This window comes from Mustela nigripes, chromosome 12 (genome assembly GCF_022355385.1).
Source record: "Mustela nigripes isolate SB6536 chromosome 12, MUSNIG.SB6536, whole genome shotgun sequence".
Classification (NCBI taxonomy): domain Eukaryota; kingdom Metazoa; phylum Chordata; class Mammalia; order Carnivora; family Mustelidae; genus Mustela; species Mustela nigripes.
Genome location: NC_081568.1, coordinates 64,016,717 through 64,040,398, shown reverse-complemented (window position 1 = coordinate 64,040,398; position 23,682 = coordinate 64,016,717). Strand labels below are relative to the sequence as shown.

The 23,682-nt window shown below is 40.6% G+C and overlaps 1 protein-coding gene across 1 annotated transcript in view; it reads right to left on the bottom strand.

Moving 5' to 3' along the window:
• Window positions 1-7,238: 7,238 nt before the first annotated feature.
• Window positions 7,239-23,682, bottom strand: part of FAF2 (Fas associated factor family member 2) — a 64,651-nt gene continuing 48,207 nt past the window's right edge. The window contains exons 4-11 of the mRNA XM_059417409.1: window positions 22,439-22,515; window positions 19,760-19,898; window positions 18,100-18,185; window positions 17,907-17,998; window positions 16,354-16,531; window positions 15,180-15,351; window positions 14,350-14,493; window positions 7,239-10,165 (exon numbers count right to left, since the gene is read on the bottom strand). Of these exons, the coding sequence (XP_059273392.1) occupies window positions 9,983-10,165; window positions 14,350-14,493; window positions 15,180-15,351; window positions 16,354-16,531; window positions 17,907-17,998; window positions 18,100-18,185; window positions 19,760-19,898; window positions 22,439-22,515 (1,071 nt within the window). The 3' untranslated portion in view covers window positions 7,239-9,982. The remainder of the gene's footprint in view (window positions 10,166-14,349; window positions 14,494-15,179; window positions 15,352-16,353; window positions 16,532-17,906; window positions 17,999-18,099; window positions 18,186-19,759; window positions 19,899-22,438; window positions 22,516-23,682) is intronic.

Sequence of the window (23,682 nt, the reverse complement as noted above, 5' to 3'; positions counted from 1 at the left end):
TGGGGTGAAACTAAGCACAGAAACCCCAATCTACTTGCCAATTATGTTCCTCCCTCCCAAAGGTGGGAGTCCTGACTTCCCAAGGGTATCTTCTACCTCTGACAACACCCTCCCACCAACCTACCCCTTCTGAAACCTGGACCTCACCCTTTCTGTGATCTGACTTTCAGTTCTGGGACCTACCCCATGGTCTTTCAACACATCAGTTTTTCCCCTTAAATTAGCTACAGTGGGTTTCCTGTTTGTTACTTGCAACTAAAGATCTCTAATAGAGGCACCGAAAGGTAAGAGCTACCTGAAAAGATCCAGATGTATACAATTACTGTGTTCCTAAATTGGTATACCATGCTAATTATGATTTATATCTCCTCTCCTTGCTAGTACCTGTGTTATAGTAAGCCAGAGTCTTATAAACAGGATTCTGGAAGACCAGAATCATGTGGTCTAGGCACTGCCTGCTGGCCACCAGACGAGTTTGAGGAATTGACAGAGTGTCTTTTAAACCATTTCTCTTGTGGTGCCTGGGTGGCTCAGTGGGTTAAGCCTCTGCCTTCGGCTTTGGTCATGATCTCAGGATCCTGGGACTGAGCCCCACTTCGGGCTCTCTGCTCAGTGGGAAGCCTGTTTCCCCTTCCCCTCTCTGCCTACCTCTGCCTACTTGTGATCTCTGTCAAATAAATAAATGAAATCTTTAAAAAAAAAATAAACCATTTCTCCTGAGTGCCAGTTGTGTTAGTTTATCTTTAGGCAGGAAATGCACGGTATATTTAGGGAACAACCAAGAGATCCATAATCATTAGTTAGTGTGATCATGAACAGAAAAACAAAGCTATGAAGTTCTGCAAGGGCCCAGAGTTGAAGTCTCCAGCTCTAGGTTGAGGAGCTGGACTTTGACCTGGGACAAAGGAGGTGCTGAAAACTGAATGGCCGCATATGACCCATTTTCAGAAAGAAAATTGGCAGCAGGAAGGAAATAGACTGGTGACAGGGCCTGGCTTTTCGTGTCTTTCCCTACTATGTATTGTGGTTTGAGTCTCGCCTGGGCTGTTTTTCCAGAAAGCCACCTGTCTTCCTATACTCGGGCCTGCTCTCTAAAATGTCTATTTCAAATCTTCTTCAGTCCTCTTAGACATCTGACCTCATCAATCCCCACAACCTGACAGAACAGAGCCCATCACATGCACACACTCTCAACTTTTTGCCTTCAAATCTACAAATACCTTGACTTGTTCCCATCCTTCCTCCTAAGGCCAACCCTTCCCCCACCCCAGGGGCATCTTTCTGTTTTCCTCTCTCTGTGGATCTTCAACCTTTTCCTCTAAAATCTCATTGCTTTTAACATTTACACTTAATGAAGTCTCTCCCACCTTAAACAAATGACCTTTTCTCATTCACAGCTCCTCTCTGGCCTGTTCTATTTCCTCCAATACCTTCTACCTACAAAGTTCCCAAGAGCTACCTATACTTCATCTCCCATTCGTTATTTCTACCTTCCGATACTGTACTCCCCTGAAATAGCACCTGTGAAAGTCACCAGTGACTGTCTGTTCCTAAATGCAGTTGTCAGATCCTGGACATCACCCTCAATTTCTCAGTCCATCATCCTCCATATATTATCAGCCTCCAGGTCCTCTCTGGTCATTTTGCTTCCTAAATAGTTCTCATTTCCATCATTAACACCCCCACCATTCCCAAATCATTTCTGATTCAGGACTCTTATCATATCACCTCTTAGTCCTGGCTCCCTCCCATTCAGTCTCCCCAGTGACAGAATCAGCTTTCTAACACCCAAATCTGACGCATCTCCCTTGCTTAAAGCTCCTCAATGGCCCTCAAGATAAAGTGTGATTCCCTTACATAGTTCACATAATCTGACCCCCAATCTGTGGGCCAGAAACAAGGGGACACTTGAGTCTGTATCAGGTACCAACTGGGGAACTTTTACATTTACAGAGATCTTGTAAGAGATCAATTAGGCGGGTGCCTGGGTGGCTCAGTGGGTTGGGCCGCTGCCTTCGGCTCAGGTCATGATCTCAGGGTCCTAGGATTGAGTCCTGCATCGGGCTCTCTGCTCAGCAGGGGGCCTGCTTCCCTTCCTCTCTCTGCCTGCCTCTCTGCCTACTTGTGATCTCTGTCGAATAAATAAATAAAATCTTAAAAAAAAAAAAGAGAGAGATCAGTTAGGAGGTTATAGCTGACCATAAGAGATGGTTAGTGGGGATGGAAGTTCAATCAAAAGGAGGTTAAGAAAGAAGTGGAAGCTGGTTGTGCAAGCCATCTTGGCAGGAAAGGAGGTAGGATGGTAACTTGTGGGTAAGTTTAAGGTTTTGCAAGGGAGGAGATGCCAAACATTTTTAAATGGAACATGAAAGGAGACTCAAGTGATTGAAAAGGGGATAGTTGTTAGTAAAGGTTCTGGCAATGCTGACACAAATGGGAGACTGAGCACACAGTGCTGGCAGAGTTTGCTGGCAGAAATATAACTTTTCTGCACTACAATTTGGAAATCAATCATTTAAAAAGCAAAATTCCATCCTTTTGTGACTCAGTAATTTTGCTTCGATTTCTTTTTTCCCCTGAGAAAACAAACATGGATGTGAACATTTATCACTACATGGATGCTTATTAAGTTATACATAGAAAAGCAAAAAAAAAAAAAAAAAAAAAAAAAGTTGAACAACCTAAAATGTCATAAGAGGATTTTTATTAGTTTATAGTTTATGGCACATCCATTCAGTGAAATGCTGTATAGTCATTTAAAAATATATAGAAGATGTGAAATTGAGATAATACAGTATTTACAATGCCATCCCTTTTTTTTTTTTTTTTAAGATTTTATTTATTTATTTGACAGAGATCACAAGTAGGCAGAGAGGCAGGCAGAGAGAGAGAGAGGAGGAAGCAGGCTCCCCGCCAAGCAGAGAGCCCGATGTGGGACTCGATCCCAGGACCCTGAGATCATGACCTGAGCCGAAGGCAGTGGCTTAACCCACTGAGCCACCCAGGCGCCCCTGGCCATCCCATTTTTGTAGAAGAAAAAGTTTTTAATAGGTAACGTCTGGGAAGACATACACTGGAATATTAACGATAGATACCTCTGGACAATGTGGTATTATAAATTTGTTTTATTGTTCCTTTGCACTTCCTTAAGTTTCCTATCATGAATAGGAATACTTGAATAAAGAAATCAATTGATGGGGCATCTGGCTGGCTCAGTCAGCTCAGTGATTCGATCTCAGGGTTGTGAGTTCAAGCCCCATGTTGGGTGTGAAGACTTATTAATTTAAAGAAAAAAAACCACACACACACAACAGGAGCACCTGATTCTTAAGCATATGACTCTTCATTTTAGCTCAGGTCATGATATCAGGATCATGAGATCAAGCCCTGTGTTGGACTCTGTGCTGGATGTGGAGCCTGCTTACAATTCTCTTTCTCCTTCTTCCCTTCCCTCCTCTCCCCCACCCCAATTCATGAGCTCTAAAAAAACAAAAACAATTTATAAAATCACACACACACACACACACACACACACACACACACACACACACAATGAGTCCATTCATATGAAGTTTAAGAACAAGCAAAACTTCTATGTAAAAGAAGCCAGAATAGCGGTTGTCTCTGAGGAGCTATAGACACACAAGGTAACTTTCTAGAGTGATTAAATATATTGCACCTTGATTTTGGTATACACATAAAGAAAAAATATAATCATGTTGTGGATTTAAGATTCGGGGATTTTATGGTGTTTTATCTCCTTCAGGAGAAAACAGACCTACAAGATAGAAAAGAGAGGAAACAGGTAACAACACAGAACCATTTGGAAGTGAAAAAGAGGATGGAGTTCTGTGACAAGAACTTGAATTTCTCAGTAAGTAGGTTGCTTAGCAGTGGACTTAGAGTGAAAAGGATGCATTAGGGCTTGGATTTGGGAAAGGGGACACACTAGAGCAATACTTATGAGGCAGAAACACATGGGGAGTTTCCCAGAGCTGGAGCACAGAAGTGGGCACCAACACCAAGGCTCCTCAGTTTACTGTGATATATAAGCTAGGACTTTGCAACTTAAGGAACAAGAGGAGAGAAATAAAATGGTTCATTTAATTTGGGGAATTGTGACAGCACTGGATTATAGTGGAGAGAGGAATGAAGCCAACAGAATTCTGGTAGGGAGAATTAAGAGGTGTAGAAAGGGACAGAAAGGCCTTATGGGCAGTGTTGGGACAATGGAACTGGAGCACTAAAGGCTATGGTCAGTAAGGGTTTGGTTCTGAGGTCTTGAGGGTGAAGCAGTTCACACTGAAGGCTAACCTCAAAGCACAGCACTGCTGGGACAGGAGCGAAGAAAGCAAACATTTACTAAGCATTCTTCCACCTACCACCAGGCACTTCACAGCAGTCCATTTAAAGAGCACCTAAACTTTGCAAGGATGCACTGCCTTGATGTTTATAGATGAGGAAACACCCTAGATTACTCAGCAAGGGGTAGTTTCAAATTCAGATTTGACTCAAAGCCTCTCTACTACATTCAGCAGCTATATAAGTCAAATCAGGAGAAGGACCAAAATTTTAGGAAATTCACATATATAAGATAAGAGTCACCTAGGTTGCTGGTGGAGAAGAAAGTACCAGTTGCCAGTATCTGGGAGAATGTCCAGTAGCAACCAGAACAGTACAAAGTAGTCCAAGGAGATGGCATGTGCTTCAGGAACACCATCCTAGACAACAGTGGATCAAAGCAGCAGAAGAGAAATGCAGACCCATTTTCTGGTTTCTAGTTTTGAAGGAAAATGAACAGTCCCTGATTATGGGTTTTTCTGAAGTGGTATCTTCAAGAGAAAACCAGGTTTCAGCTTACCAGGGTTAAAACCTGGAAGTTTGGGGCATCATTCTGAGAGTTCCCAAGAAGGGCAGACAGAAAAGGGGAGAGTTAGAGCCATGAGAAGGAAGAAAGGCTCAGCACAGAGCTCACGGTCAGGAAGAAGAGACTTTGGGGCTGGTGGCTCCATCAGTGTAAAAATACATGGTGTTACAACACCGGAGGCATGGCAAGAAAAAAAGTGTTGGACATTATCCACCCCTAAGCAAAGCATCAACTTAACCCCTCCCCTTTTGCTCTCCTTCATCTGCATCTAGGATGGACTGTTAGCAGTGGGCAAGCTACAGACTGTGCTGCAAACAGTAATCAGAGCTATTCCTTAGTGAACACCTATTGTGTGCCAGGTCACTGCAGCAGCAATTCACTTTATCCTGACTGTAAGGCTACAACTGGCCCCATTTTACTGATGATGAAACTGAAACCTAGAGAGCTAAGGTCATTTGGCCAAAACCATGGCCACAACCAGGATTTGAAACAAAGTATATCTGGCATCAGAGTTCAAATCATCCTTTAATCTGTCAATCGATGGCAAAAATTTTACACATAACCTTCACAATCAATTGTGAAGTGTTCATTTTTATTTATTTTTATTTTTAAATTCATCTTTAAAAGATTTTTATTTATTTGACAGAGAAGTAGGCAGAGAGGCAGGCAGAGAGAGGAGGTGGCAAGCTCCCCGCTGAGCAGAGAGCCTGATGTGGGGCTTGATCCCAGAACCCTGGGATCATGGCCTGAGCTGAAGGCAGAGGCCTTAACTTAACCCACTGAGCCAGCCAGGCACCCCTATTTTTTAAAGATTTTTATTTATTTATTTGAAAAGAGAAGAGAGAGAGCATGAGAGGGGAGGAGGTCAGAGGCAGAAGCAGATACCCCGTGGAACTGGGAGCCCAACATGGGACTTGATCCTGAGACTCTGGGATCATGACCTGAGCCAAGAGCAGATGCTCAACCAACTGAGCCACCCACGCGCCCACAAAGTTTTTATTTTTAAAAGTGGATTCTGACCAAGGTGAACCAATGTTTCTTGCAGACTTACAAGACTGAGCAGAAGACATTCTAGTTTACACTTAAGATCTACATTTAAAAAAAACGAACAAGCAGTGCCTGGGTGGCTCAGTCGTTAAGCATCTGTGTTCAGCTCAGGTCATGGACCCAGAGTCCTGTGACTGAGCCTTGCATCAGGCTCCCTGCTCAGCAGGAAACCTGCTTCTTCTCCCTCTCCCTCTCCCCTGGCTTGTGTTCCCTTTCTTGCTGTCAAATACATAAAATCTTAAAAATAAAATAAAATAAAATACACTCACACACAAAACCAACAAAAAGCAAGCCCACATCTTCAGATAAGCAACAGGGTAGACTATGAAGATGACAAGAATTCATAGCTCACAGGAGTGAGTTCTTTGAGCAAGGTCAGAGAGTGGGGAAGAGAAAGGAAAAGAACCAAGGCTTGCATTTCCTCTCAGAAATTAAAAAACAAGCAAAAATACCTTAGGAGGGGAGTTCCAACAGTCCAGACTTTGTTAGATCAAAGATGACTCTTCTTTAGGCACTCATTCATTCACAAGGAAATGGGAGTGTTCTAGCAGGAGACATGGCATCCCTTTTGAAACTGACAGTTAAAACTGCAAGAAAATATTCCTTCAGAACACACTTCCATGGAGAAAAGGAACAATGACACCTGTGTTGGGCACTTCATATACATTTGACTAACCTACAAACCCATCTTGACACAGATGGTGTTAACTTCATTTATTGTTAGAGGAAACTAAAGAATTTGTCTGAGGTCAGAAAAGCCCACTCAAACCTGAATCTGTCTGCTTCTTCTGCTATACCACACTGTGTTGCCTCCTTTCACTGGAATACAGTATTTTAACTCCATAGTCTTCTTTGATTCTCTCTTGCTTTTCGGCAATGCAGTACCCTGTTCCAACCCCCATGGTTTCCCAAACTTTCCTTCACACATAGGAAAATACCTACCACATCTCTCCTGGACAGAAAGACCCACAACTTGTTTGGAGATTTTTGTTATAAAACATTTAATGTTAACCTACAATACAATGTAAACTTTTATGAAAAAAATTTAAAGTACACTAGATTTCTTCAGTAAATTATCACATAACTATTCAGGTGCAGTACAAGTTAGGGCACTGCGTCCTTTGTGGATGGATTTCCTGTTGCTGCATTCCTCACAAGTCCTAAAAAAACCAGTTGTAAAGTGGAGCTCCTTGTTCAAGCACCAGATAATACTCCCCTGATTTTGCATTCTGGGGGTTATCACTTCTTCCCACAGTCATTTTCTGAAACTCTTTCCTTGGCCTTGGCACCATTAGCAATTTTCATAATGACTGCTCAGTTGAAGATTCTAGGCTCCTTTTTTTTTTTTTTTTTTTTTTTTTAAAGAGACAAATATTATCCTCTGCTCATTTTTTTATCCAAACTCATAGTGGAGGAAAGCAAGGACAAAGAAGTATTTGCTGCAGGAAATTCTGTAGAAGTGGAAGAAAAGACCAGAAAGGCCCCACTGAGGCTGCAGAAATTCAACTGACTCCAACAGGTGTCTTGGTCATTTCCCATGGTTTTTCAGCTGAATCTACAACTTGTTTTGGGACTGCAGAACAAAAATTGAAACAAGTGTTTTTGTTAGGTTGATGACTTGCTGTTTGATAAACAGCTGAAATAGCCCAGAGGTGATCTGGAAATGAGCAAATCCTTGCAGGTACTTCTCAGTTATTTTCTCCCTTACAGGTCCCATTGAGTTCCCAGAGGTCCTTGGGAGTAACATACAGATTGTACTGGCTTTAAATGACAAAACGTGCATCCTTCACGGAGGAGGGAGATGGCACCTAGGCAGCAGCCCTAGGGTCAGCAAGGAGACAGGAATGGGGTCTGAGCAAAGCAGGCCCATTTCAACATGGACTAGGAAGGAACATGTGCTCCAGATAAAACCTCCTGAAACCTGAAGTAATGGGCAGGCCATTCCAAGAACTGTACCGACATAGACTTTTTCTTAATATTCTGGCATTTGACCTTCACTGAACAAGTTTTAAAAGGGCAAGAGACATAAAGTGCACATTGTAGAATAAGATGCAGACTGAATTAAGGAAAAAGTTTTACAACTTCCCAAAGAGGTGTGGGCAAGACACTTGGTACCCCAACCTAACGAAGGCCCTTAACATCCTCCCCTCTTGTGTACTGCCAGGGAAACAGCTGCAAGATCGACAGGTAAGGAGGCTCTGAGTTAAGCGGAAAAATTCCTCTTGGCATGGTTGTTATCAGGAAGCAGAATTCATATAAGGTTGGATGGAGAATATGCTTTATCTTGGTACTCACTCCAGATTCCTTTAAGGCCAACACAACAGTCAGACAGTGATTTCCCACTCACCTGGGCTTGAGGAAGCAGGAAACAATGGAATAATAGGCAGTCAGGAGCAGAATTAAATTTTCCTAGAAACAGTGTTCTAGAAACCTGTGCTAAAGCTACTGGGAATTTCCTAGGCTTCCCAGGTGCTTTGTGTGAGGCTCCTTACTCTGTTCCTTGATGTTTACCCAACCCCTGAGGGCTGCAGAGAGTAGAAGACACATCACTGCTACCTAAAAGAGTGGCCCTTAGATTTTAGGAAGCAAGAGAGAAAGCCTTTGGAGGCTGGAAATCTATCATGTTTTATCTTGACGTGAACCCCTGGCCTCACAGCATGCTAAGAACTACAGTTACTTCAGTAGGTAGCAGTGTTACATGCCTGCACCAGTCTAGCTGTAGAACACTTTGGAGTATTTGCCAGCTCATGCTGGCATCTGTTAATACATGGCCTGACCCATGCACCCATTACCATAAACTCAACCAGAGAATAGATATTCAGAGGTTAAAAAACCCTATTACTTCAACACAGCAATAGAGAGGATTAAAAACTGCGTCTAGCAGATGGCTACATCAGAAACTAAATGTGCCTTCCAACAGTTTACACAGGCTGAGTGTTGGCTTGGCTCCCTTCAAGGTCTCTAGTTCTATCCTTAAACCACCACCACCACCACCACACTCCCACTGAGATAGGCAGGGAACTCTCATGGGGTTCCTTCTGGCTCTGCCACAGGTCCTGCTAGTCCTTTGGGAAAGCACCAAACTTGGCAATTCAGGAAAGCTCAAGGCTGGGCAGGAAGAGCATGCACATGTCAGAAGAGGAATGAAGAGCCGCTATCCTTTGGTTCAGATCCCATAACCACTTGGTACAGATTCCAAGGGAAAGTTGCAGTCATGTGTATACTCAGTATACGCAGAATTCACGCCATGTATATGGGTCTATCTGTATAGACTTTTTGGGGCAATGAACCCAGATTTCCTCCTAATATTCCCCAGTGGGGCACAGAGATGGCAAGAAAGGACAGCAAGAGTTGGACCAAAAAGAATCACCTCTCTGGGAATGTGAGAGGGAAAATGGCAGAAATAAGCATAAACCAGCCCAGGCCACCTTTATTACACTCTTGTGGGCTAAGGAGCCCAGGGCATGAACTCATGGGCTTAAGAATTGGCTCTCATCAAATAAAGTTGAGGAAAAAAAACGCCTATGTCAGCCTCATTCCTTTGGTCATTACAAAGCAACAGAAAACATTTAGAAGTTATTCATAAATTGTGGGAAGTTCAAGAACATCTCTGTTCTGTGCCTTCTCTTCCCTCTCTTCTCTGGTGGTGGGAGAAGCAAGTCCTCAGGAGATGCTGCAGTAGCTGGTTGATGGACGTCTTTTTCACTTTTATTTTCCATAAAAGCAAGAATGAATGAGAACTAGTGGGAATGTCCACCCTTCCCCAGTAGGGACAATGACTGGGTTGGAGGTGAAGAGTCTCCTTTTGTTGGAAGGTGCGTGGTGCAGAGGCAGTAGGAAAGGGTGGCCTTGCCAGTGGGAACGTTCAATGCTGACCTCGCACGCACACACAGGTGGTGACTCTTTTAGGCAGCATGGTTTCTGATCCTTCCTCAGGATGCAGCAGTCTTTTAAAAAAAATATCGTATTATAATAATAATAATATGAATTTCTCTCTTGTTTTTTTTTGTTTTTGTTTTTCCATTTCTTTTAGGGATTAGGGTAGGAGGGGGGGAGGAAGAGAAAATGTCATTCATCTGTTAGGTCCTGAACAAAGAGAACTTCTGTGTGGCTGAGTCCGGCCTCCTGCAGTGTTGGGGGGTTGGGCCACTCCTCTGAAGGGATGCAGGGCAGCACCCGCCGGGGAAAGTTGGCTTCAATCTGAAACTTTTCCGGGCTTTCTTTCAAGGAAAATAAGAAGTCATGGATTACCTGCAGATCATACAGAAAAAGGACAGTTAGAGCAAGTCACAGACAGACAACACAACTATGAAATCAAATATCCCCTTGCCAGCTCTCTCCAGGATGACTCGGAATATGAAGTCATCGCATGACACTGGAATTCTATTATGAGGTCCTTTGATTTCACAGAGCAAATACATAGGGCAGCTCTTAATTTTAAGAGATTACATTCCCCAATGCTAGTCCTACTTCTGAAGGAATTCATCTGTTTTCTTGACAACTTGATATAGAGCTAAAAATTTACTTAGAAATAATCAGAGTTATAGAACAGTGGGAAGTACAGAACATAAAATTTTTTTTCTTTGAACCAGCTGAGAATGAGCTGCCAGCCTGATGGCCCATCACCCCTAAAATACTTGTGTATGTCTTATAAACAGGACAATCTCCTACATAACCATGATATAGCCCTCAAAACACAGAAAATTTAACTGGCACATTAATGCTGTAACAATACATATTAAATCATTATCAAAGTTTTCAGGTTTTGCTAGTTTCCTTTCTTAGCAAAAGCATCTAGTTAGAATTATGTGTTTCATTTCACATCTATATCTGAACTTCCTTATATATATGTACACAGAAAAACCATGAGTTCATTTCCCCCTCCTTACCCAGTTCTGGCTTTAACATCCTACACCCCACACCACACCAGAGGCCACTCGGGCTCTGACTCTGTGCACTAGGCAGTCCTCACATCTAGACCCTCTCCTTAATTTGGTCAAGATCTGACATTCTTCCTGCAGACCTCTCTCCTATGAGAATGCCCTTCTCACCCTGCTCTGGCTCTGACAGAATAAAGGTAAATTCTTAATGAGAAGTAAGATGACATCAAGAAAACTCCCATTACTAACACTTAAAATGTGAGGTACTATGAATAGGCCACCTTTACTGTTCCCTGTCTCTTGACACCACACATTAAGTACTGGCATACTGGATCTATTCTATGGCCCTCTTCAGCCGGCATGCTACTTCTACCAAAGAGTCTGAAGGATATGTTGTGAGGGGCAGTGCTAATCTCTTTCAGGTCAATCCCGAAGATCAGGAACGTAACACTCAAGTTACCCTATTTGGAGGGAATCTATTTTCTTTTTGTTCTACCTCTCATAAGTTTAGTCCCCTTTGTGTAAGCACTCCTTTTTCATTTGTCTTAAATTTACCTCTTTAGAGCTTTTAAGAGGCTACATATGACTCCAGAATTTAAGAAGTAAATCCACGCTCCTCTTCCCTAAATCCATTCATGATTTTATAAATTCATATACTTTAATCTATCAACCTCAATCATTTACAGTTCCTGTCTCTCTGTGCAATTTCCATTAATATTATTTTCCTTGTGCTGAGATGCATCAATTAGACTTGCAACAAATACTACTGGTATGAACCCAACACAGACCTTAAACAATATTTTGTTTCCTTTTTAATCTTGTTGAAAATATTCAACCCTGGTATAAAACTGGCATCTTCTGTTTACCACTGACACTGCACATCACCTTCAGAGGTCACTTTTGGTTCCTAACAGATAGAAAAATGATTTGGAGTCTCTCTAACATGCATTCATTTAACAGAAAGTCAGCTGCCACTTTTCTGCCCACTCATGAAACCTGGAGATTTTTTTCTACAGTTTATTCTTTTTTATCTTAGCATTTTACTACTATCAAGAGCTGAGCTTTGTGCAAATTGAGTATTCCACTGCACATTCACTTTTGGGGATTATTTACAAAGAGGAGATCTTACAGGAAGATGATACAAAGTCTGCAAGAACATGAAAAACTATTAATTTCTACTCAGTTATATGTATAAACTCCATGGATATTAAAGGCCCAAAGCATCACTACACTTTACATTTCTTTCCCCTCTCTGAGCTTTGTCCCCACTTATGATCAAGTATTTCAGTCAGAGGTTTGTTTTTTTAAAAACTGAGAACCTATTTAAGAGTTAAAGGACTGGGGAGGTCTGGGTGGCTCAGTTAATTAAGCAGCTGCCTTTAGCTTAGGTCATAATCTCGGGATCCTGGGATGGAGCCCCACATTGGGCTCCCTGCTCAGCTTGTCTCTCTCCCTCTACCCTCCCCCCCCCAACTTACACACTCTCTCTCAAATGAATAAATAAAATCTTAAAAACAAACAAAAAAAGTCTTTAAGGATTAAATAGCTAACAGATGGGCTGGTTCCCCTTAGGCCAGAAGCCTATTCTGTTCCACAATTCTAATAGATTTTTCTTCTGAAACTCTCAAGAGAGTCTATTTTTGTTAGGTTTTTCACATTGACAGTTAGAGTTTAGGGAGTAGAAGCTCCATAAAGCTCAGGTATACTTTGATGTGAAACTGTTAGTGAACATGGTTGCAAGCTAAAATCCAATGCAAACCTCCGTAGTTAGGAAACACCAGGGGGAAGGGAATGAACATTTAGTAACTACCTACTACAATGGTATATACTATTGAGGCTCATTCATGTTATCCCAATTTAAGAATCCAAAGTTAGGAATGTGAACATTTCACTCTAAAAGAAATAAATGCATAAATGGGAGATAAATAAAATGAGAAAGCTACTCACTTTTCTCTCCCCAGGATTCCTCACAACTTTTTACTTTGTATTAACTCTGAGTCGTACATTCCCTACTGACCGTAAGTTGCATGAATGCCAGATCCATGTCTCACTTATCTGTATAACCCCTAGAGTGCCTAGCGCAGTGCCTGAGGTATCTTCAGTTTACATTTATCAAAGGGCAGATTATATCTCCATTTAATTGATGAAGTATCTGAGGCCCTGTAAAAGACTCTACAACTTGTCCAATGTTCTTTACTTAAACAGGAGAAGTAATAAATGTGCCACCTGGCCTCACCTGACTGCAGTGCATACTCATTTCTATTATGCAGTTTACTCTGTTTTCAGTTATCAGGGAAATGGCATAATCTACTATAGTTGGTAAATTTTTTTTTTTAAAGATTTTATTTATTTATTTATTTATTTGACAGAGAGAGAGAGAGATCACAAGTAGGCAGAGAGGCAGGCAGAGAGAGAGAGAGAGGAGGAAGCAGGCTCCCCGCTGAGCAGAGAGCCCGATGCGGGACTCGATCCCAGGACCCTGAGATCATGACCTGAGCCGAAGGCAGTGGCTTAACCCACTGAGCCACCCAGGCGCCCTATAGTTGGTAAATTTAAAAAGATAACACACTATCAATATAAACAGAAATTTCCTTTTGGTTATAAATACCAAAAGCAACAGTTAGCATGTGAGTGCTTACTATGAGCCAGGTGCAATGTTGAATACTTTATGTCTGAACTTAATCCCGACAACAATCCTATCAGGGAGTACCTATTATGATATCCATTTTACAGATGAAGAAACTTGAGTCAAAAAGTACACTGATCAAGAAAACGAATCCATTAATCTTAGAATGAAAATCTGATCCCCAGTTTTTAAAAAATTTATTTATTTAAGAGAGAGAGAGAATGTGCACAAGTGGGGGAGAGGCAGAGGGAGAGGAAGAAGCAGATTCCCCGCTGAGCAAGAGGCCTAACAGAGTCCCGATCCCAGCACTCAGGGATCATGACCTGAGCCAAAGGCAGAGGCTTAACCAACTGAGCCACCCAGGAGCCTCATCATTCTGGGGGAATCTAAGAGACTCTGCTTTTAACTATTTCCCTATGGAATGACAAATACTATTCAGTTCTAGATACCAAATACAAAAGGTAGCCCCACAAAGTGGGGATTCTTATGGGCTAAATGGATAGAAACAAAGAGTGACAACTGCATGCAAACTGTACATGCATTTATATTCAGATGTGTAATTCTGATGCTTTTAGGTCAGTGGAGACAGAGTGTGCTATGGAGACAGAGCAAGGGGTTCTGCTGGGATTCTGAAGCCAATGTGAGCTGAGCAGCATGGAAGAGCCTCCCACCTTAAATACCCAAGTCTTCTGTGGAGCTTCCTGGTGAGGAACACTTCAGAACTCAAACACGATGAAAGAAAACCTTAGCAGCTCCTTTGAGTTGGCAGCTGAAGGAACCTCACGGTTCATTGCACTCCTCTCTCTGCCCACCCCTTCCTGTTCATCAGAGCAACAGATACACCAAAAACACTTTCAAGAGTCCTTAAAAGCTTCCAAATCTATAGCCCAGACCCTACATACACTTCACACAACTTAGGGGGTCCTTACTGTTAGAGACTGTGAAAAGTGGAATCGTCTCTCTACTCGAGAATCATTAGGTAATTTGAAAATGATCTTGACACTTTCAGGGTCATCAGGGGAAGGCTCCGGGGGCAGGCACTCCAACTTCCTTTCCTTTTCCTCTTGTAAATTCTGTACAGACACAAAACAAAGTTGAGACTATGGTTCCAACAGGGAAACAGGACTACTATCATCACGTAGGTTTACTGTGCAGCCAGAAGGAAAATGAATGACAGCTATCATAAGAAAAACTTCTTGGCAAGAATCAGAAACACCCTAATTCAAAGTGCTACTGCATTACATGTATTATTTATTGACGATGTTATGGTATTTACCTGTCAGGAAAAAAAGGGAAGGGCTAAAAGACATCGGCTATAATCAAGTAGCAATACGTGATGAAAGATCATGAATGAAATGCAAAATTAGCTAACACTGATTAGTGCTAAGAAATAAAACATATTGCTATGAATTCTCAACTGCCTGTTACCCATTTACACTTGCTTTTCATGGAACAGAGTTGTTTTGTCTGACTTTTGCTCAGTGATGTATTTGTTCTTAATAAAAAATTGAAAAAAAAATTTTAAATTACTTTTTGTAGTAAACATAAAAATGGCAAGGAGGGGGCAGCTGGCTGCCTCAGTCAGTAGGGCATACAACTCTTGATCATAAGTTCAAGTCCCACACTGGGCACAGAACTTACTTTAAAAAAAAAATGGCAAGGAATTAAAACACCCACAAATCCCATCATTTTCAAGTTTTTTCCTTTCACACTTAAGATCAGTTTGGGAATCACAAGGAGGAAAATATGGGCTCATTACCCGCCGACGTCTCTCCTCTGCTAACTTTTGCTGCTGCACCTCCTCTTCCTTCCGCCGCTTCCGTTCCCGCTCCTCCCGTTTCTTCCTTTCTTTCTCCTGGTCAGCCCTGAGAGAGGCCAGGTAGGCCTCATCCTGCTGTTGTCTCAACACTTGGGTCTGGTTTCGTTCTTCCCTGTGGCCAGACCAAAAAGGAGAGAAGGAAAAAAACAATCTCTTTTTTTCTCATACTGAAACTTCTGGGGAGGTAAAAAGGTTGACAATCTTGACAGATGAGTATTTCATTCTACCATGAAGGATTCCAAAGCAAAGCATGGCAGAATTTGAATGAGCTTTCTTCTCAGTTTAATCTGGCAGAAAAATAAATGGCAAGCCTCTCCTTTACCTTTTAACTTTACAAACAGAACTATCCTTTTCTCAATTCTAACAAAAGTAACAATATTACTGCCAAAAAGTGATCATCAAGATCACGTTTTACATTTAAATACCCTTTTGGGTTACTGCATTTTTGTACATATTGCTTTCATAAAACTAAAAACCACATACATGCCTTTTAGAAGATTTGGAAAATGGAAAAATATCTTGTTCAGAATCCTACTAACCAAAGAGAAAATACTGTAACATTCTGGTGTACTTCCAATTTTCTCTCAAAAAAAAAAAAAGTGTGCATGTATACGTAGGAGTGAGTGAATAAAAGATATTGTGTATCTATAAAATAAAGTACACCAGAATATCAAAAGTTGTAGTTAAAAGATATTGTGTATCTATAAAATAAAGTACACCAGAATATCAAAAATTGTAGTAGGACTGTGGGTGATTTTTAATTTTCTTTTTTGTGCTTTTCTGTGTTTTCAACATTTTCTACAATTAATGTACACCACTTAATGTAATGGGGGAAGAGTTCTAACGATTCCACATTTTTTACATGGTTCAAGTATTCTAAATGACATGACATATACATTCTTGAGCACAAAGCCTTGTCTTTATTTTGATTCACATCTCCAAGAACAGATGACCTGAAGAGAGAATTCAGTCAATGTACATAAATATTTTAACACTAAATGCATAAGGTTTTCAAAATTGCCCAACACAGAGTAAGTCAGGATCTTTGAAGCCCTGGGTTAGCCACTCAAATCTGTAGCTGGTCTCTCTGTTCCAGAAAGGAACTCTCCTGTACCTTTCAAGGCGTTCTGACACCAGGTAAGTCTGGTTTGCATCCATGATAAATGTAAGCTGGTTAATGAGGTCATCGGGTTGAATGAGGCCTTCTAGCCGTCCCACCACAGTCATTCTCCGATCCTTCAGCATAATCATGGCCAGGAATGGGTAGGTGTTCTCTCGTAAAGCCTGTGAGACTGACAGAAAGAAGAGCCAATAGGTGAAGTGCAGCCCTAGGGATGAATCAGATCAGCTCTTCGACTTTTCACAATGAGCAAGAGAGAAAGGTTTTAATCCCACTTGGGAAAGAAAGGAGGTCTCACTTATTCTCTAAGTACCTTTTTTTCATCCTAGTTTCTTAATCTTTGCTGTTGTTGTTTTATTTTTGTGTCTCTATTCCCAGGTAATTTGATTAGAATGGAACAGGCTTTTCTGGTAGAAGGTGGCTGTCATAAGGATGCTATGGAAGACTGCAGGGGTCAAGGACAATGTCTTTTTGATAAGAAAGGATCTATAAAAAAAATCTGACTAAGCATGATTTTTTCCCTATGTGGGGTGTCAAGCCTAAAGGAAATAAGGCTGCAAATCTCAGCCTTGTATCACTGGTGATGAGCTCCACCACTGTCTTCTGCCTTTTCTTCCTCTTATTCAGTCCCTTCCTTATCCCCTTTTTTAAGTCTCCCCCACATCACCCTCAAACAAAAGAGGTAGTTTTTCTGTTTTAAAGGAGTTTCAGAAAGTTGGTTTTCCGAATAACCAAGGTTTTACCATAACGGAGTTTTACTTGTTTTCCTTATGGTTTGAAAGAAGAGATTTTATATGCTTCTATAAAAAATATCCTTAGTCTCACTCTATCCACTACCCTCCAATCCCAAAGCCATATCTGAATGGCAGAATGCACACTGTACAAACTTATCAGATGCTTAAAAACCAATTAGGAGTAAAGATTCAGATGTTAAGATGTAGGCAAAACATCTCGATTCTTAGGATCTAGCATAGTGCCTAGTATGCTAGTATATACTCAAGTTGCTGAACAGAAGTAGCTGCAAAGTAACTATATTTTTCTTCACTGGTTACCTTTGTATGTTATACTGAGTTCTAACAATACTTATCTCCAGTGAAGAGTTATTGTCAGCAAAGATTTGAACTTTCTGAATCCCTCTCAGCATTCAAGGTACTCAAATGATCTGTTAAAATTGCTGATGACAAGAGTAAACTCCTCTGTAAAAAGCCATTTAGATTAAAAGTAAGTTGCTGGACAGGACTGGGTGTTTTAAAACTCAAACAGGTCCTGGCAGTGGTTACCTATAAAGAATGGACTGAGTCTAAAAGACCTGAGCTTGCTAACTGTATGATCTTGGGCCAGTCTCTAAAATTCTGAGCCTGTTTCCTAAACCATAAAGTGGAGATGATACAACCCCCATCTCAGGACTACTGAGAGGATTAAAAAAGATAATGTATAGTCCCTAGCACTGTGTCTCACACGGAAAAATCATGCACTAAATGGCACATTTTCCACTTATTTCAAGGATATTTCACCAATCTCAATGAGGAAAAAGAACTACAACTCACCCCTGTAGCCCTCAGGTTTATTTGTGGAACACGCCCAGAACAGCATCCTAGTGTTAATCAGAGAAATAACTTCCGGTGAACAGAGTGTGTTGCTATGGAGAGGGATGAAAAGGACATGAACAGAACTTGATTACTACAGAATATCAGCAGATCAAAAAAATTAAATAACTAAACAAATGATTAATCTACTTACCGACAGAACTCATCAGAGTCCTGGTGATCATCTCCATGAAGATAAACCAAAAGGAAGCGAAGCTCCCGCTTGGCATCATTAAGTGCCTGTGGAAAACAGAAGATCACTAATTATTACGATGACTGTGCCTTGAGCTTTTAATTAGGCTAAAGGAACAAAAGGAGAAATGAGGAAAAAAGGTGAACAAGAAATCAGATTCTGGGCTCCTACCTTCATATCCCTGGCATTTTTCTCCCTATAAAAAGTCCACACTAACAAGCTTTAATGAAAAGGTTTTAGTGTTGTTAGGATTTAAACTGTATTAGGCACATGAGAGTAGACAGGCTGACAAAGAAAGGTCCCCAACAAATCACAGAAAAGTCAGCTGTTCCCAAGTCTAAAGGAAGATAAAAACAGGAGAATCTGACTGGGTGAAAGGGAGATGAGAATTTTGCCTCTTTACAGCTACACCATCTTTGTCCATAAAAAAATACTGCAAACATGAGCCTGACCCCAGGGATGAAAGACTGGGGGACCCAAATGCATTCCAAAGAGCAAAGGGTTTAAAAGATCTTTCAAGACAAAGCCAGTGTCCAAGATTCCTATGTATACTTTTGCATTTCCAAAATCCTTAGCACATTACAATTCAATTAAGATTTCCTGAATGACCAATGGCAGTCTACCCTCAGGATCATAGCAAGGAGGGTGCATGAAAGGTAACCATCTCATTCACGTCTGCATCTCCAGCATTGAGCACACCATCCAGCATACAGTGGGAGCTTAATGCTTATTGAGTAAGGTGGCAGCAGAGCCACTGAGACCAACTATGAGAAAAAGCTGATATCGGAGAATCAAAGCAGGAAGCAAGAGTAAGCATTTTTCTTTTTTACCAGATAGATTCAGGAATACAAAAACCTGAAACAAAACCATCCTTTGGACTATGTTCACAGTGTTATTTCTATATTTTTCTCTGGCAAACTAGAGATATGCCTAACACCCACAAAACTCTTAATCTTCACCCCAAGAGTTAACAGTTCAAAGGCCTGTGTGGCTTGGGTTGAGTAAGATGTGCTGCCTTGAGTCTATGGTCTATGCCCTTATTCAATTCTGTGAGGGATCAAAGATAACTTGGGCTTTGCCTTCGAGGGGATTACTCTCTGATACAGGAGATAAAACATGAACATAATCAACCATAATATAAGGAAGAATGTGAAACTGCTGTAAGTTTTCCCCAAAAAAAGCTATGAAAGCACAGAAGGAAAGACTACTATTTTAGATTGCAAGCTAGGCCAAGTAGGGCACATCAATCAGAAAGGGTATAGGGAAGGGAGTGATATGACCTAGTTGAAGGATGGGCAAGGTTCCATTTAGCAAAAATGTGAGGAAGGCATTCCAGGTAGAGGGAAAAGCAAAAGCAAAGGCACAGAGGTGAAAAAAGTAGAGTATGTTCAGGAAATGGTTTAGCTGGAACCTAGGGTATGGAGAAACAAGTTATATAAGAAAAACCTCAAAAGGAGGTTGGGATTAGATTAAGTAGGGCTGGCTTTCTTTTTCTGTAAGCAGTGAAGAGGTATTTAAGGTTCCTGAGTAAAAGAATGACATGATCAGTGCTGGGCTACGCTTTCCTTTGTGGATAGAACCATATCAATAAATTGGCATCTATATGGTTTGTGGCACTGACCTGGCTGTACGTTCCCTGGTAGAAGACAGGGTGTGCCCTCCCATATTTCTCTTCAAAAGAGTGCATAAATGAAACAATGTCCCCAACGGGGTCAGTGACCCGGCTGCGAGGGTCAGGCCGTATAAAACGAAGAGCAAACCTGGGGAGGAAGGAATAAATATCACATGAATCGGCTTATTGTAGTGCATATGGAGTGGGCCAGTTCGTAAAGATTCCTACAACAGAGCCAGAGGCATGGCAGCAAAAGGAGGTGAATGGTCTATGAATGGACCATCAAATCTGAGAGTAGAGTCTGGCTCAAAAGCTGCAAAGTAGCAAGTGTTTTTCCATTGCCCCTTCAAGACAAATGTAAACTACTAGGATTATAAATTCCAACAATGGCCTAAACAAATCCTGAGTGTTTTTTTGCAGAAAAATTCAGGACTAGAAAAATTGTAAAAGGAAGACACAGTCCAAAAAGATCATAGGTCAGACTGTGCCCCCAGACTCCCTAGAATGGCACTGTCTAATAAGGCAGCCACTAGACACATGGGGCTAAGTTTAAATTAACTAAATAAAATACAAAATGAAATTCAGTTCCTCAGTTGCTCTCACCACATTAAGTACTCAATAGTCACATGAGGTTAGTGGCTTCCACACTGGACAGCGAAGATACAGAATGTTTCCATTATCACAGAAAATTCTATTGCATAGAATTGCTCTAGAATAGAGTTCTGTCTCTTTTTCGGTTGTCCTACTTGCCTCTCCCTCTCCTTTCTATTGTCCTGGGATTTTGAATTTCCAGAGCATACTCCCAAGTTATTCAAATTATGGACAGGCTTCAACCCGAACTTGTGGACATGATTTACTTGCTTTTCAAGGAGGCAAGTAAAATTCTGCTAAATGGCTGGCGGTTAATCGCATCCATGAAGGAAGTTTTAAAACTGACCTAGAGTACACTGGTAGATTTGGAGACCTGGCAGCTTTGTCAAGTTAAGGATGATACCACACATCTGTTTCTTAAAAGCCTATCTTCTATTTGTATTGCACAACTTATTTACCCTTTGGGTTTCCACAGAAGGCAATGGACAGAGTTTTGACAAGTCAATGAGCTACATAACATTAAATAAGTTGTCTGGATGATACAGTTGCATTAAAATTAGTCAGACATGCCATGCATACTCTTTTTCCAAGGAAAGCACACAATACTCACATACTTGAGGCATTTTCAGCACAGAAAAGTTGACTAAACTATGACACTTTCCTTTCCAAATACTGAGCCAATTCCTTAGCCTCTCAAATTCCCCACGTGTATACAATTTCACTTAGAAATTCTCCTAAGTAATCAAATCAAATTCACTGACACAAACATTGCAGAGGAAATTAAAAACAAATGTAAGAAGTTGTATATGTGGGGAGTGGTTAGAAATCATTTAGAAAATTGATTTTGGTAACTTTCTTGGAAATTAAGGATTTAAGACTATTTTATTATTCTCTTAAGTTTTCAAATTTTGATGAGCAAATGGATAAAGGCTGTAACTTTTCTTTCTAATTACAATACATTCCCATGGCTTAAATAATTCAGGACAATCAGCTTTTTTTTTTTTTTAAAGATCTCAATTCAGTCTTTGTTATGATTTTAACAGTTTATATGTGCCCATTTTAAAATTAAACAGGATGGAAAAAGTACCAATTGATTAACTGGTAACCAATAAGAACTTTGCTAAAGCTAAGAAGTTATGAAACAGGCAACTCCTAAAACAACCAAGTAGTCAAGGTAAAAGGTATTACCTGATCCTTGCACTTTTACACCGCTGGGTCCTCACCTTCAAAGCCTCTGCTCTCTAGAGCAAGGCAAAGTTTTTCCATATATGGGGGGGAATATAGGTTGCCATGTATACAAGGCCCAGACCACATATTCTAGCTCCATCTGTTGGCCTGGATGCCCATACAACATGTTAGTTCCCCATAAAGCCTAAGTATGGGTTCATTTACTACTCAGCTCTAGACCAGATGCCCCAAGACCAATATGCCAGAAACTTGGTCCCCTTTGACTTTTCTAGCCCAGGCCCCTCTTTGTCTTCCAGTGCTGAGCTCTCTGAATGGTACATGAAGGAGGCAAGAAGAAAAGTGAAAGTATGAATCAAGAGGGTAGACATAAGGAAGGATGACAGTGTCAGCAACCTATGGGTTGCCAGTACAAAGGAGAATGTACAGCAGTGTCTGAGAGGTAAAACTGTTGTGGGAGAGAGAAATATAGGTAATCTCAGAGCAAGACAGTTTGTTGGGATTAGAAGTAGTCAGATGAAGTTAGATGGTTTAGGGTAAAAGTTATAAGGAGTGTATGAGATAATGGTGGTTAGAAAGAAAAGGGTGTGAAGATTAACTAGGGAATGTAGAGGTGACAAACAACGTGGGCAGAAGGAGGATAATGATAAATGTAGGTAGACTGACCTTCAGAACAACAGGCAAGATTACTTTACAGGGTCAATTTAAAACAGTTCCATTTCACAACATTTGTTATGTTTGATCAATTTAAAATCTTGTCATACTACGTTAAAAGATTGTTCAGGAAGACTCTTCAATGTGATGACAAACTGGCAAGTCAAAACCGACAGCAAAAACCTTATTATTTTGGTCTATGTTTCAGCTCCAAAGTCTGCCCTATTGCTACTGACGCATAAATACAAAGGTACATACCTAAATATATCAAGTATTGTGTAATAGGTAAACCGGAATGGAAGCATTATCAAGTAATAACCCCATCCAAGCAGCCCCTGAAATTCCAAAAACAAAGTTAGACACCATTCTCTCAATCCCTAATACCCTGCAAAAATGACTAGTTCAGATTTTCACTCTCCTTTTGTTCTGAATTTCATATGATTCCTCCCTCTACAATATGGTTCCCTCTTCCCTGGCCACCCTTTTCTTTCCTATCCTTCCTAAAGACCTACTGCCTTTCATCTCATTTCATCTGATACTATCATATTTTCCCTTATCACATAATTATTGTATTAAATCTGCTTCAGCACTTTCTGCAGTTACTTATACTAGTAGTCAAATTTAATTACAAGTATGCCTCCCAACATTGTAAATATTCATTCTTTCCTTTTCAGATTTACATATTTCCTTTTCAGATTTCACATTACACATTAAAATATGGTATACAGAAGTAACAAGAAAGATAACCACCTTGGGACATTTGATTATAAATTTGTATATAAATGACAGATAATTATATTAACCACAATTATAAATCCCAAATGGCTGCCAATATTAATATTAATAAATATTAAAATAAAAGAAAATAAATAATAATAAAATAATAATAATTACTATTATTTTAGCAATGCTAATTACTACTGCTGTTATTATTAACTAGAATATATAAGGGGCTCCATAGTTTACAAAGCATTTCTTCTATGTCACAACGTGTTACTGTGATACCTTCCCTGTGTCTATGGCCAGGGGGCTCTGAAGCCCCATGGCTGACGATAGGGTCCCAAACACTGAATCAAGCCCAAAACAAACTGAGGAAATATTAGGCATATACAGAATTTCTGGAGTCATATAATTGCTCTAGGAATCTGTTTTCTTCTACTTAAGAATACCCTACAACAACTAGTTAGAAACACTGTTTTTAAAACGTTGTCAAGTACTCCATAAACAAAAGTATGATAATGGAGTAAATTCTAACTGCTGGAAGGTTAAAGAGAGTGCTTTCTTGGAATTTTAAGCCTGGATGGTTCAGTTGGTAAGCATGTGTGTCTGGCTCAGGTCACCATCCTGGATCCTGGGATCAAGACCCACACTCGGCTCCTTGCTGAGCAGAAAGCTTGCTTCTCCTTCTCCTTCTGCCTGTGGCAACCCCTCCTTGTCTTCTCTATGTGTCAAATAAATAAAAAACTTAAAAAAAAAAAAAGTCTTCTGGAGTTCATTTATTA